Below are 14,600 nucleotides of genomic sequence, written 5' to 3' on the forward strand. Positions count from 1 at the left end.
AATTGTGTGGTCTTCAGTAGCTGCTAGAAATTAATTTGTGTAAGCCATGCTTTTTTAAATTCTAGTTTTGGTTACTATCAGAATACAGAATGTTAAGTTCAAGTTCTTGTTTTCAATATTCATTTTATCAAATTTCAAGTTTCATTTATTTGGTGATATCTGTGTTTTACAGGGTTTTTTACACATATTCTGTTAGATGAAGCTGCTCAAGCTATGGAGTGTGAAACGATTATGCCTCTAGCTTTAGCTAATAAAAACACAAGAATTGTCTTGGCTGGAGACCATATGCAGGTAAGAGCTGTGCAATTTTTGAGTATTATATTTGTATTTATTTATTAAAGTTATTTATGTGCACCAAATCATATAGTAGATGGGGAAGCCAAGGAGAATTCCAGGGCATTATTTGACTGAGATGTGAGAATATTTGTTACAGTCAGGAGTTTATGACTGGTATTCCCTGTTGATTTTTAGAAGAATTCAAGAATATGGAGAATTAGGATTAAGAGAACTTTAAATTTTTACTAGGAGCATCTAATCTGATGAAGATTTGAACAAGTGAGAAATAGGAATCTGAAACTAGCCAGTGTTTTTATGTTGCTGCAAAGTGCCTGGGAGCTGCTTGGTTTGGAGAGTTTAAAACACTGATTATGCCTGTCATTTTTCAGCCTGTAGGCATGAGAAAGCATGCTTGGAAAAGTCAGCTTTACTTGCTTTATTGATTTAGGCCAGATTTATTTGTTTTTATAGATTTGCCTTTAATTCTCTTTGCGTCTCACAGTAGCAGTAGGGTGGATGTGTGCTTTGGTACAGTATCAAACTCAGAGTGGTGTTGCCACCCATAATTTAATACTGCTGGATAATTTCAATGGTATTAGTAATGCCAAGGACTAGGGTAGTGCTTTTTAAATACTACTCTCAAAATGCTTTTCAAGAGCTTGGAATTGTTACTTCAGGCTTTTTCTCATTAGCCCAGCTGTGTGGATGAATTCCTCCCAGGGCCTGTGTGTCTCAAGCTGCTCTGTAGCTCAGGGTCTTACAGAAGATCCTCTATCAGGTGTCCACTATTTAAATTTCAAAAACCAATATGTAGCTGAATCATATGAGTTCAGAATGACAAAATAGATTAGCCTTATTTCTACACTTGGAAATTGTATTTTAAGAATCTCATTTTCATCTTCTTTGGTTTTATTTTTCCTGCTGTAGTAGATGTTCGTTTTATTGTTAAACAAGCCCAGTAGGAGTTTAGTGTAACAGTAAATAGGTCACTGGGTTTTTGTTTTTTCAACAACATTTCTATTTAGCTTTTTAAATGGTACTAAAATTTCTTTGTTTTCTGATTTGTACTATTAGTGGTAATAACTTAATTGTAGAAGTGGTTGTCAGAATAATGGTGTAAAGTCATTTTAAACACAGTTGGGAGTGTTAAACTTAAATAGAAGGGCTCTTTGCATAGTTATTGAGTATTTTATTGTTCCTTTAAGACCATGCTGGTCTTTTGTTGCTTTTCTGGCAGGCAGGAGCATTTTTTTGGAATAACCATGGTCTGTGTCTTCCAGCGATGAATGTCCAGTGAAAGGGAGGTTTCATTTTTGGGTTGATGCACATACATATGTTGGGAGCGTGAAATTCCGAGTCCACCCATTTAGTTACATTTTCTTTGTGTGTGTGTGTCTATTACAGCTCAGTCCTTTTGTCTACAGTGAATTTGCCAGGGAGAGAAACCTTCATGTTTCCCTGCTCGACCGGCTCTACGAGCACTACCCTGCAGAGTTCCCGTGCAGGATCCTGCTCTGTGAGAACTATCGCTCCCATGAAGCAATCATCAAGTAGGTGTGAACTTTTTCACTCTATCATGTGCTTCTTCTGACTGCTGCCAGTGAGCAAAAGAGCCAAGCACAGCTGAAGTGTTTCTGGCATGAAATGTTACTTGTTTCAAGGTTAATTAGTAATTCCGTGTAGTAATTTGGACTCTTACAGCAGCTGCCTGGGCTGTGGGACAGAGCCCTCATTCAGGTGGGGATGCTTTGGCTGCTTGCACACTAAACCAAAGAAGAGCCAACTTTCCCTTTTTAACCACCCAGCAGTTTATTATGTAGGCTCTGTGCTTCTTTGAACCATTTCAGAATTTTAGATTTACTGGGGTGGATTATCTTGGAATGGTAAGCTGTGGGCAATGTAAGGAACATATGGATGTGCAACTGTGAATGGAAAAAATAGGTCAAATTTTGAGCATGTTTCTTTACTGTTGACATCTTTTATTACTTCTTTCAAGACACATTAATCAGTGGGTTTGCATTTTTATGCTATGATAAACTAATGGCTGCCAGTGTAATGAGCTCATCCATGAGCTGTGCTGGAAAGAATAAGTGCAATCATGGGGAAAAATGCTAAAGTTTAAATCCTGGCTCAAATATGTACTGAGGAATATTATGTTGGTATCCAGTCATACTAATTAGGTTATCACTGTGTTCAAAGCAAAAGCAGAAATATTTAAGTGCTCTGGGGAATCGAAAGTGAGAATGTAAAATATTTTTTTACATAGCTTGATCTGTCTTTACTTTATGGACTTTGTAGTTATAGGCTGAGTGCTGCTAAATTTCTTACCCATTTTTTGAGTTTCTGAGTTTGAAATGAGAGGACATCTGTAAAGGAAGGGATCATTTCAGCTTTTCTTTAGAGATCACTTCCATGTCATTTACCTCAGAAAGATCATGAAAATCCACTTCAGCAGCTGGAGTTCAGACAGGGAGTTCCAGGAAAGAGCCACTTTGTTGAACACCGAGGTGAGGATGCAGGAACACCACTGGGGCTGGTTCTCTGCTTGGCTCTCTGGTCAAAGTCCAGTGTGCCCAGTTCCACTGGGACATGTTGCTGTGGGAGGGGAACCAGCTGAACACTCTCATGGTGGTCCCTTTAGGAGATGTCTCAAGTCTCCTTTTTTGTGTATTGTGGAATTTCCCCTGACAAATGGGACCATGACACTTAGGACAGAAGTGTAGGAAGATGAAGGGCTCATTAATCATCTCTACCTCACTGAAGCAGAGACACCATGAGAAATAGAGGAAAGAAGGAGCCATTAGTTCAGCCTGACTTTGGAGCTGTAATTGGAAAAAACAACCCATACAGAAAAGTTTTGTTGTTTAATGAGATCTCATTACTGAAAGTTAGTTAATTTGCAGAAGAGATGGTTAGTTTTGCCCCCTGGCTGCTGTGGAGTGACTGCTGCAGCCTAACCCACAGAGGAGCCCAGTGTTCTTCAGGGTTGTCCAGGGTAAGCCAGTTCAGTCAGGGGTGGGCTGCGGTGCTTTGATGGTGATTTGGTAGCAGACAAGTTTCTGTGGCTTTTCCATGAGCAGCTGTTTCCATCTCAAGCTGCAGTAGCTGGAATCCTGGAAGAACTGGATGGACCCACCAGCTGCACAGTCTCCTGCTTTGGTTGTCTTCATGTCAGGCTCTGCTCAGATTTCTGCAGCCTCTGAGTGATATCCAAAGAAAATTAAGGTTGGAGGCTGAGCGTTGAAAGTGAGATGATACCAAAATTCACTCATTACTGGAAGCCAGTGCATTAATTTAGCTCTACTGTGCAGTAACTTTTACAACATTCTGCAGTCTCTCCTTGCTGCCTTTTTGTCTCATTCCATTCAGGCTTCCTTTTTCCCCCTCCTGCTTTTCACCATGAAGTAGTTCTTGCCTCATTTCTTTTTCAGTCAGCCAGCTGCTGGAATGGCTGCTGCCAGCAGAGGAGCTCTGCTCTGGTTGTGTTTCTGGTCTCTAGCAACATAGATCAGCCTGGAGTAGAAGTCACAGAAAAAAAGCTTGGTTGACAGCTGAACACTTGGCCTGTGTTGTGCTCAGTGCACACGAAATCTGTAGTAAATGTATCTTCCAAGTTCAATAACTCTTAACTGACACGAGCAAGCTCATTGTCCAGCCTGGGGAATAACCAGTGCCAGACAGCAAGTGTTCTTTTTGCCCAGTTTCCAGCCATCAGAACTTCTGAGTGAAACATCAGTGAGAATGCTCATAACTTTGTCGAGCTTTAGATGAGAAGAGAAAACAGCCTTTGTAGAAAAAGTGTTGGAGAAGCATATTTTTAGTGCCTTCTGCTGTGTCTGTAGAAGGGAAATACCAGTTCAGAGAAATCATTTGAAGATGCTGAATGGTAATCAGTGGTTCTGTTTTCCTTATGAAGTATTTTGTGGTTGCATATTTCATCAGGGAGATTTGCATATTTTATCAGTGAGCTCATGTGTAGACTCCACATTTTACCCTGTTTTGCCTCGTTACAGTTACACATCTGAACTTTTCTATGAAGGCAAATTGATGGCAAGTGGAAAGCAGCCAGCACACAAAGATTTCTACCCTTTGACTTTCTTCACAGCACGTGGAGAAGATGTGCAAGAAAAAAATAGTACAGCTTTTTACAATAATGCAGAGGTAACTCTTCTTTGCTTTTACTGTTGATTGTTTTTTTTAATGCTCCACTCCCCCAAATTTACTGGTTTATGCTCAGTGTGGGTGGAAGACATAAATTGTCCTCTACTAGAAGAGTGGAACATGGAGTTTGCTAAACATGATGTAATGAAAATTGCAATTGTAGTAAACATTTCCACTAATTTACCTTCTTTTTTTCTCTGCAAATTATAAGCTGCATCTCATTCTCCCAAGCTCATTCTTCAGGAGAGAAGATTTGTCTTTCCTGATAATTTATGTGACATTCGGATAGATGTATCTTAGCAACTGAGAGTAACTGCAATTTGAAGTAAAACTTAGATTTCTTTGACTGTTGTAGAAATGTTCCCACTCAGATAAGAGTCCTCAGGAGTAACATTTCACATTTCCTTTAATATGTTTAGGATCAGTGTCTAACTGATAATGTGCAGATGAGATTCTTTTAGGTGAGGACTTATTCTCTATCTGTTTGTTTCACGTAGGTTTATTGGTGTTCTTCAAAAATTACTTTCATTCTCATTCTTTCCCTTGTGTTTAGGAGAACCAAACAGCCCAAGCCCACAAAAACAAACACATGCAGCAGCACCCACCTCCCACCTTCTGACTTGATAACGCTTTTCATAGTGGAAGATGCCTTTTTCCAGTCACCTCCAGTTAGGGAGGGAGGGAAAATCAAAGAAATAGCAGTCATTTTCATAAGCTTAGGAGGAATTTCTGGGTAGTGCTTGTTAGGAAGCACTGCAGAGCTGCCTGTTTCCCCTTGTTGATTGTGGTGGGGTTCCTCTGCTGCACAATTTGAAAACTGTTTGTTGTTGTTGTGCTGCATTTGTTAAACATTCTTTGGTGTGTTAAAATATCTTCTGAAATAAGAAGCTCTGATGACTTCTGGACACCTGACTGCTTTCATTAATCTACTTGGATTGCTTTGCCATTTAAAAAAAGTTGTAAAAGACCTAAAAATATCTTCAGTGGCCAAGTAACTGTCTGAAAACTGTGAGTCATTAATGGCCACAGGCAGAAATGAAGGACAACAGCTCCTTAAACACCAGCAGGAAAAACTGGAATTAGATGATGAGGGAGATTTTTTCTGTTTGACCCTTAATGGATATTTGCATTGGGCCATCTTACGGTTCATTGATGCCTATATTAAGAATTATTCTGGGAAATGCACTTTCCTTTGTTGGTCTTCATTTTAAAATTTCCCTGTGTGGTATTAATTCTAAATACATACCTAGAAGCTATATACTTTCAGAGATTCTTGCCAAAATACCTACAATAGATCCTTATTTTCGTGCTACAGTTTTTATAGATATCAAAGTTTATTCTAATAGCCTTTGTCAGCAGAGCTGGCTTTTAAATGCAAGAATTGATGTCACAAAAACATCCAGGACTTGCTTAGAAACAGTCTCATATTTTCACTATCCTCTGAAATTGCCAAAAATAAACTATTTGTGACTTTTTAAGGATTAGCAGATTTTTTTTTCTTGAAGAGGCTGAGCTTGCATTTGTGATGCTGTAGGAAAACAGCACCATGAATTGCCATGCTTTAAATAGCTGGAGAAATATTTATTGAATGTAAATTAAAAAAAAAAAGGAATCACTAACCTTCTCTAAGGTTACTCAGAAATGCCTTGTGCAGTACCTCTGGTGTTGATGTGTTGAAATGAGCTGCTCTGGCAGGAGGCTATTTGGAGGCTGTCTCCTCACAGGGGGAGGTTTTCAGGTTTTAATACACATTAGTCTTCTCAGGTAGCACATTTTGCAGTATTTCACAGAGAGTTACTAGCAGTTGATGAATTATCTGAAACTCCCAATGGTATCCTTTGGAATGGGAGATCATTGTGCTCTGGTATAGGGATGCTGTGTCTAGAGTTATCAGACATGATAAGATGACATATATCAAATGCAGAATACAAATAAAATTACAGCTATTTGGGCAGTACATTTGCTTTCAGAAATAAGTTGAAGTATGGCAAGAGAGGTCCTAGTGCACTTGACATTTTTTTTTAAGAACCTAAGAATGAAAATTAAGATTATTCATGTAACTTTGAAGTTTGTAATTTTAACTGTGACTGTGGGAAAATTTATTTCAAGATAAAAAATGGGTGCTGTATGGTGAATACATTGTTTTACTCCAGGATACTTTGGAGTATCTCTGTGGGATGCTGTAGTATCATTGCTTGTGTAACACTGTGTCATGGAAGTGTTTCAAAGCCTTAAAGCTCAAATCCCCTTTCCGAATCAAAGAGTGCTGCTCGGTGGGACGTAACTTTTAAGAATCCTGCCTTTTTCCCAAGGTGTTTGAAGTGGTGGAGCGTGTGGAGGAGCTGAGGAGGAAGTGGCCAGTGGCCTGGGGCAAGCTGGACGACGGCAGCATCGGGGTGGTGACCCCGTACGCTGACCAGGTGTTCCGCATCCGCGCCGAGCTGCGCAAGAAGCGCCTGTCCGACGTCAGCGTGGAGAGGGTGCTCAACGTGCAGGGTGAGCAGCTGGGCTGGCCCAGGGGAAACGTGTCTGCTGCTATAATAACTTCACCAAATTACCCTGTAGTTTACTAAATGACCCTAAAGCTGTGGGAGCAAAAGGAGAGCTGTGATCCAGATGTTGCTCCAACGTTGCCCAAAAACCCAGTGGATGTGAGGTGTGGGATTGATCTCATATATCTCAGTGGATGTGAGATTTATCTTTTCTCAAAAAGATATCTTTATATTTTCTCAGAATTAAGTTCAGCCTTGCTTAAAAGTAAGTTGAGTGAAAACTGTAGAAACCGATAGGTTTTTAACAGAATTTTAATGTTTTTAACAAACTGATAAGTTTTAGAGTTCCAAATACAAATGGAATAGAGCTTTAGCCTCAAGATGTTTTACTGATTTCTTTTCCATCTGTGGAATAAACGGCAAGGAGTCTAAAAATTTAGGTGTTTCTTCCTGAAATCACATTGATAACAAGGATTTTGTGTAGGCATAGCCTGTTGCTAGGTTGCACTTCTAGTCAGTAATAAACAAAGGCAGATGATAAAGTAACTGAGTGACAGTGAGTGGTTTGCTCTGTTTTTTCATGGTGGATATTAATGCATTTGAGAAATTTAAAAATATGAATCAAGAATGTCCAGAATTTATTTTTAAGGTAGAATAAATAAATTCCAGGTTTGTTATTGACTCATAGGCAATGCTGTAAAGATAATTGACATTTCAGAAAGTTCAGGAGTGATTAATATCAAGGTGAAAAGGTAAGATTTTGAAGAGGAAATATTCTTGTAATGGAATATACTATTTATAGTGCATCTTTTAAAATTTTTAAATCTTATTATTTTTGCATAAAGCTCTTCATGTGAAGGGTAGCTATGAGTTCAGAACATCTAGGTGTGAAATCTGACTGGCAAGGGCAGTGGTCTGGCCATGGTAGGAGCAGAAATAGCAACAATTATCTCAGAGATGTTTTTTGTTTCATTTTAGGAAAACAGTTCCGAGTTTTGTTCCTCAGCACAGTACGAACACGGCACACATGCAAACATAAGCAAACTCCAATTAAAAGGAAAGAACAGTTACTGGAGGATTCAACAGAAGACTTGGATTATGGTTTTCTGTCTAATTACAAACTTCTCAACACTGCCATTACAAGAGCACAATCCTTAGTAGCTGTGGTTGGAGATCCTATTGCTTTATGTTCCATTGGAAGATGCAGGTACTTTCTCTCTGTTCCTTGGTTAATCAGGGCTAAGGGTACTGGAAAATGTGTTTATTTGTGACTGGTGGATTTAGGAAAGTGAGGGTTGTCATCATATATAACAGGGGGAAATGTGAGATGCCTACACCTGGCCACTGACAGACTGTCTTTTCATGTATTTATAATTGCTCAAATTTTCACTTAACAATTGAACATGCTTCATTTTACTTTCTACTGGGGTTTTTTGTATACCCGTTACAATTTCATGTACAAATAAAGGTAACGCATAATTTGGAGTTTAAAATTGTGATTTGAATGTTATGGCAGTCGTAGGATGGTAGAAGACTTGAAAAACATTATTTATGTTTTGATAGGTCTTCGTGACACTAGGAAAAACTCGTTAAGCTTTGAGTGAATTTACATTTTGTAGACCTAAATGAAGAAATGTGAAAAATGCTGAGATATGTAAACACTTAATGATATGTTAAAGGTTCCAAGATCTTGTTCTTCAAAGGGTTTTTTTCGATGGAAGAGCTGAAATTTTGAGATGATCAGAGATAAACCCTGCAGCTTATTCTCGAAGAGAGGAAACAGTGCACTGACTACATTATTAAAATAAAGCTAAAAATACATGTTAGTTGTTATATCTATGTTGTGTTCTACTTTCCTGAGCAATGCTTCTGCTACTGTGTTGAAAAGGGATGTGGTTTTCAAAGATTAGAGTTGAAAAAGCCAAATGGAATTCAGGCCTTTGTTTATTGTATTTATGAAATATTACCTGAATTTCACCACTTCCCTGCTGGGGCCATGTCAGGAGTGTCTGTACATGAACACAGTGATCTGCTTTAAATGGCTTCTAACATCTTACTGACAGAGAAATAATTGCTGTGGGTTTAATTCACTTTTCCCTTACCTGGTTGGGTTTTTTAGGCAAGAGGTGGTTTATGCAGTGAGCTGGTGAGAAGGAACCTCTGTGCCTCCCAACTGCTCCCTCAAAATATTTGAATTAGGGTATGCAGAAACTTAATAAAATAAAATACAGGCTGTCAGCATGGTAAATAAATTACAGGGCTGGCAGTTAAGGATTGGGTTTGCATTTTGAAGACCAGCAGCTGTTTATAGATGTAGAGTTGCTCCAAATTATAAAACTGAAAGATAATTAAGAAACAAGGAGCACTGCAACTTTATTAAGATGTATCTCGAGCTTTCCCTTTAATACACCATTGTCTTGTTTCACTGAATAATTGAACATTCACTCTTTGAAAATAGTGCTGGAGGGGCTCAGGGAGGCTGCTGGGAAGATGGTTCTTTTTTAGTCCAACAGGAGTAGAGAAGTCTGCAAGAAGTGACATTTTGTTAGGAAAAACAGACCTCAAAAAAGTTTAGAGTGTACTTGAATTTTATAAATATTCTAATACCTGTCAAAATGAGTCAAGACTGTAATGATAGTTGTAGAGAGCTTTGTGAAGTATGCCCAGGGTAATCATTACATTCCTGTGTGCTCCAGCTGGACTAGACAGAGCTGTTTTGGCAGACACCCCCTTTCAACTCCCGAGCACACTCAGAGGCAGCAGGGTTTTATTCTCTGTTCTCACACCCCAGAACAAGTGTTCCGTGTGTAGAGAGACTGCTTGGGGCATTCTCTGCATTCTCAGCAAAAGTGGATGGGTCTCAGTGGATTTGGGGTACTTGGCAGTAGGTTTGGTGACTGAATTGATTAATCAGAGGGAATTCCATCATTAAAGCATCCCGGTGATGCATTTAATTTTGGTTTTTAATTCTCATTTAAAACCTTGCAAGATCTATTTGCCTTAGAGCAAAATGCAGAAAAAGGGCCAACTTGCATCCTGAATTTTAAAAGAGCATTTCTTGCCTCTATGAAATCACAACAGAAATGGGCTTTTAGGCAAAACAATTTTGAATTCTTGAAAACATCACTAGCATCACAGCATTCTTGCAAGACACACATTTGTTCTTTCTCACGAAGTCAGCTACTCAGCAAAATGTGACCCTGCTGGTACAATTAGTGTGCTGCAATCCCTCATTTTGCAGGTTTTGGGGAAAGAACAGTGCTTGCTGGTAGGCCAGACCTTATTACTGAACAGTGAACAAGCAGGAGTTATAGTCAAGCACACGCTTACTCTTGATATTTTTGAAAGAGACAGCTCAGTCAGGTTCGTTGGGTTGTTTTTTTTTTAAGTGACATCTTCAGACCTTATTTAAATAACTTTTAAGCTTCAGTAACTTCACCCAAAAAGTTCCTTTGAGGTTAAAAAAAAAATCATAAGTGTAAAATTTTGTGTAGATCCTGCTGTGAATGTTAACAAAATAAAGACTTTTTTTAATAAAGCAGTAGAAAGACATGTCATGAGAAGGCAGAAGACAGGGAGGAATGTTCTTTTATTACAAGGTTTAAAAAACCCCTCCATCCTCCAGAAAGTTGGAAACAGAATTTTCATAGACAAGTTATGCATCATCTGATGGTTGTTTTCCTGTCTCAAAAATACTTCTGTATGTTATAGAAAATTCTGACACGCACTGAAGTTCATGCTTTTGTTTGTTTTCCACTAGAGGATCTCAAAGAATCTCTAGAAACTCCCCAAAATATTAATTTTCACATGCCTCTGAAGTGTTTCACAAGAGTGGTTTTGAGGGCATATCTCAAAACCCTTTGTATTTGTTTTTTGTTCTCTTTGGTGCTTGTTACACTGAAGGATCTGCCTAAATTCGGAGAATGTTCTTGACATCTTCTGGGACTGAGAATCCGTGAAATTCCTCTCACTATTTGAGCTTCAATAAATGCCTTAAATCGTACATTCCAGAATTTTAAGCGTGGAGTTTGCTGGTTTTGGTTTTCTAGGAAAAAGCTCTGAGTTGGAGCTGTCCATGGCATTAATATCACTTGTGGTACCCAGCCAGTGCTGTGACCTGATGCACATGGACAGAGCTGTGTGTCCATGTGGAGTGGCTGGGGAGCTTTGCACTGTGCTGTGGGGCTCAGCTGCAGGGAGCAGGTTCAGGGTGGATGGATTGGTGTGTAAAATGAGCACACACAAACAGTAAAAGTGTCCCACATTACATTCAATCTGTTCTCATTTTAATAACAGCCATTGAGCCTTCCTCACTGTTTGTAAAAATCATTTCCGTAGGAAATTCTGGGAAAGGTTCATTGCCCTGTGCCACGAGAACGAAAGTCTTCATGGCATCACGTTTGAGCAGATCAAAGCTCAGCTGGAAGCTCTGGAGTTAAAGAAAACCTACGTGTTGAACCCTCTGGCCCCCGAGTTCATCCCCCGAGCGCTGCGGCATCAGCACTCGGCCAACCCCAGCAAACAGCAGCAGTCACCTCCAAAGGTACAGTGTTCCTGGGGATGGCTTCTGTCAGCAGCTGGAAGGGAATCTAGAGAAACGGCATGAAAGGTTTATGGAACAAGCTGTTTGTTTTAAAATTGCATCAGTGCAATCAGATATGAATGCAAATTCCAGAGGGATCCTCGGCATTTTCAAGTGAAAGCTCTAGACTTGTGTTATCATGAAGTTTTCAGCAATATAGCTTGGGGTTGTCCAAGCCTTGTTTCCTTTCTGCAGCACACCTTGGCTCACTCTGGCCTGTTCAGTGGCAGTTTTGCAGTGACCCTGGAGAACTTCAGCCCTGGAAACTCAGGATTTAGATAAGCCAGATTAAACCCTCTGAGCAAGAGCCAGTCCCTGTCCCAAGCTGTGCTCTGACTGTACCCCAAGAAACAACAGGTTGATAAAGACCTGATAAAGACTCCTTTACAAGGAGTAAAAGAAGCCAACAAAATAATAGCCAAAAGGGATTTGGTTTGGTCTAAAAATCATGTTTAAAATTCAAGGACTTAAGTTATGTAAGATAATTTTTGATGTAATTAAAAATATGTTGTAAACTGGTTTATTGCATAGATTAGCTCAGTGATAATGTCCTTCAGAAGACCACATTTCATTAGCACCAAGAGGACAGAAAGATAAAATTACTTCTGAGTGGTAATTTCATCAGCTCTTTTTATAAAAGCAGGTGAGGAAGTGATGAAAATACATAGCTTCCTTAGGATGATAAAGAACAACACTAAATTGTAGAGCTTTCTTGAGGGGTGATATATTAGTAATGAATTCTGTTTTAATAATCCGTTGTAGTTTATATCAAAATCATTTGGGTTGTAATTTAATTAAATTGTGCTTAGAGATGGAACTGAAATGCAGGTTGTCAGCTTTGTGATGAACTCAGTGTACAGGAAGGAAGAACTGCACATATTTCCCATAGCTTTGCATTTTTGTTCCAGGCTGTATCTTTGAAATGAAATTTTTACGACAGGTTTTTTTAATACAAAGAGGAAAGCCTTCCCTTTGGCAGTCCTTCCCAAAAGGGAGCTTGTAAGGGAGAACATTTGGTTTCTTCATCAAGATGCACGCATTACTTTCTGAAACAAACACCAGATTTCTAAAGCTTCTAGTCATGTGTCAAAACACTGGGCCTACAGAAAACCAGAAATTACAAAATTGTCTTTAAAAGCCACTGCTGTACTCTCATTTTTCATGAGCTCTTCAGTCTTTTCCTTAATAATAGAACGTCATTTTAAATACTTCTAGTTTCCAAAATGAAAAAAAAAAAGTACTTGAGAATGCAGGTATAGTATATTTAGGAAAAAAAGGGGAGCAAGTGTTGGGGAAAGTGAGAGTCTTGTAAGTAGACAGCTCTGTTTATTTTGCTTTAGTTTGTTGGTAAACTAAGCCCTTGTGCTGTTCCAACTGCCAACACTCTATTTTCATCTTAAGATCTGAAGTGTTTGAACCACCTGTATCATAATTCTAAATAAAATCTTCCCTCTGAATGCCATTGACAGGTAGTTAGTGTGTGCAGTAACAGCACAGGTAATAATCAAATACTCTGAGAATACAGCTGGGATCAGGGGTGCATTTCCCTTTGCTCAAGTTTTAAATGCAGATGGTTGGTTTTGCTTATTTTAGACATCCTAAGCACAGTATTTAACATTAAAAATGAAGGATTAAAATGGAGTGCTGGTCGGAAAATTTTGTAGCAAATAAATAAGAACGGTTTTCAGTCATGTTTTGTGGTGAGTTTATGGACATCGTGCAAGTCAGAGCTTGTCTTTCACGTGTGCTGAAAGTGGTTTTGTACAAGCAGAACTTCTTATTCAGCAGAATTGCTCCTGGATTTATGTAGGGGCATTAAAAACCTCTTTGCTGTTTAGATTTTAAAGCAGGGAGAATGTTTCAGTCTTGTCTGAGAGGCCAGCAGCCAGCGTGGAGCTGTGAGGGCAGTGCCTTGTCCTGTGTTCTGTGGCTTGGCCAGGCATGGCAGTGGGAAGGAGGGTTGGAGCTGCATGGGGACAGCATTTATTGAAGGTGATGATGTGGAAAGGGAAAGTTTCCAGAACTCAGAGCTTCCCTCGGGGTAGTTCACATACAGCAAATTAAGCTCAGAGTTTACAACTTTCCTACCTCCCACTCGCTGCCTGCCAGCTTTTGGTCTGGGTTCAGGCACTTAAACCAGGGTGCATCATCACCCCAGACATTTCCTGCAGTCAGGGAGGGTCACAGGTCAGGATAAATCTCTGGAGAACTCTCTCTACTCCTGTTTGTTGACTGAAGGGGGATCCAAGGAATGACAAGGCTGTTAGCTGCCTGCACTCACCCAGATCTTGGTCTGGGCTTCCTTTGAGAGCCTTTATGTAATGTGGATTTTTATATTCCAAAGGTGGAGCCAGTTTTTAGAGGAAACTGAGTGTATTTGTGCTCCTGTGTTGTCAGTCACCATCAGTTCTAGGGTAGGTTTAGGTATCCTGGAGATGGGTGGGGAAATGAACCTTGGTGTGAAATCTTTGAGAAATGATAACAATTGAGTTTCATAAGAGGCTGTTATAAAATTGCTAAGCCTTCAAAACTGTGAGGAGAAGAAGAAAAAGGAAAGGCAGCAACTCCCTTCCCCAGCTTCCTGGTGGCCCCAGTTGACTTTTATTTACCAGTCTAATCCAGGGACTGAAGCTCCCAGTGAGCAGGACAGCTCCTCTTACAAACTTAGGTCATTGTTTTCTTACAAACTTATGTAAGAATGTGGTATTTCAGTTTGAAAGATATGGCACCTATAAAATACAGGTGTGACAGGTTAGAGCAGAGGTTTGTCTGACTTCTGCACATGCTGCTTGCCTCTGACATTGTAACAGATACAGAAATGCTCTGTACTGGCCAGGAGTGATTAAGGCTATAGCTCCTCCACATTTTTAGATTGAATCTTTCTCTGCTGAATAAACAGGCTTCCTTTGTTTAAGTGCTGCAATGCAAAGCAATTATTATTTTATTTTTCCATAATTCATTTTTTCAAATGAGAGGAGAATTTGGAGACCAGTTCTTTAATCTGGTTTATGCATGAGTCAACATTGTCAAACAACCTGTCTTTGTACCCTGACTAATTTGCTCAGAGTGCTGGAAAACTGCCTAGACTT

The 14,600-nt window shown here is 39.4% G+C and overlaps 1 protein-coding gene across 4 annotated transcripts in view; it reads left to right on the top strand.

Moving 5' to 3' along the window:
- HELZ (helicase with zinc finger) overlaps positions 1-14,600 on the top strand; it is an 85,823-nt gene that overhangs the window by 54,871 nt on the left and 16,352 nt on the right. For all 4 annotated transcript variants that reach the window (XM_038156955.1, XM_038156953.1, XM_038156954.1 and 1 more), the window contains 6 exons: positions 173-291; positions 1,681-1,826; positions 4,290-4,437; positions 6,750-6,933; positions 7,908-8,136; positions 11,268-11,472. In XM_038156955.1, the coding sequence (XP_038012883.1) occupies positions 173-291; positions 1,681-1,826; positions 4,290-4,437; positions 6,750-6,933; positions 7,908-8,136; positions 11,268-11,472 (1,031 nt within the window). The remainder of the gene's footprint in view (positions 1-172; positions 292-1,680; positions 1,827-4,289; positions 4,438-6,749; positions 6,934-7,907; positions 8,137-11,267; positions 11,473-14,600) is intronic.

The sequence above is a fragment of the Motacilla alba genome, chromosome 18 (assembly GCF_015832195.1).
Source record: "Motacilla alba alba isolate MOTALB_02 chromosome 18, Motacilla_alba_V1.0_pri, whole genome shotgun sequence".
Lineage (NCBI taxonomy): Eukaryota > Metazoa > Chordata > Aves > Passeriformes > Motacillidae > Motacilla > Motacilla alba.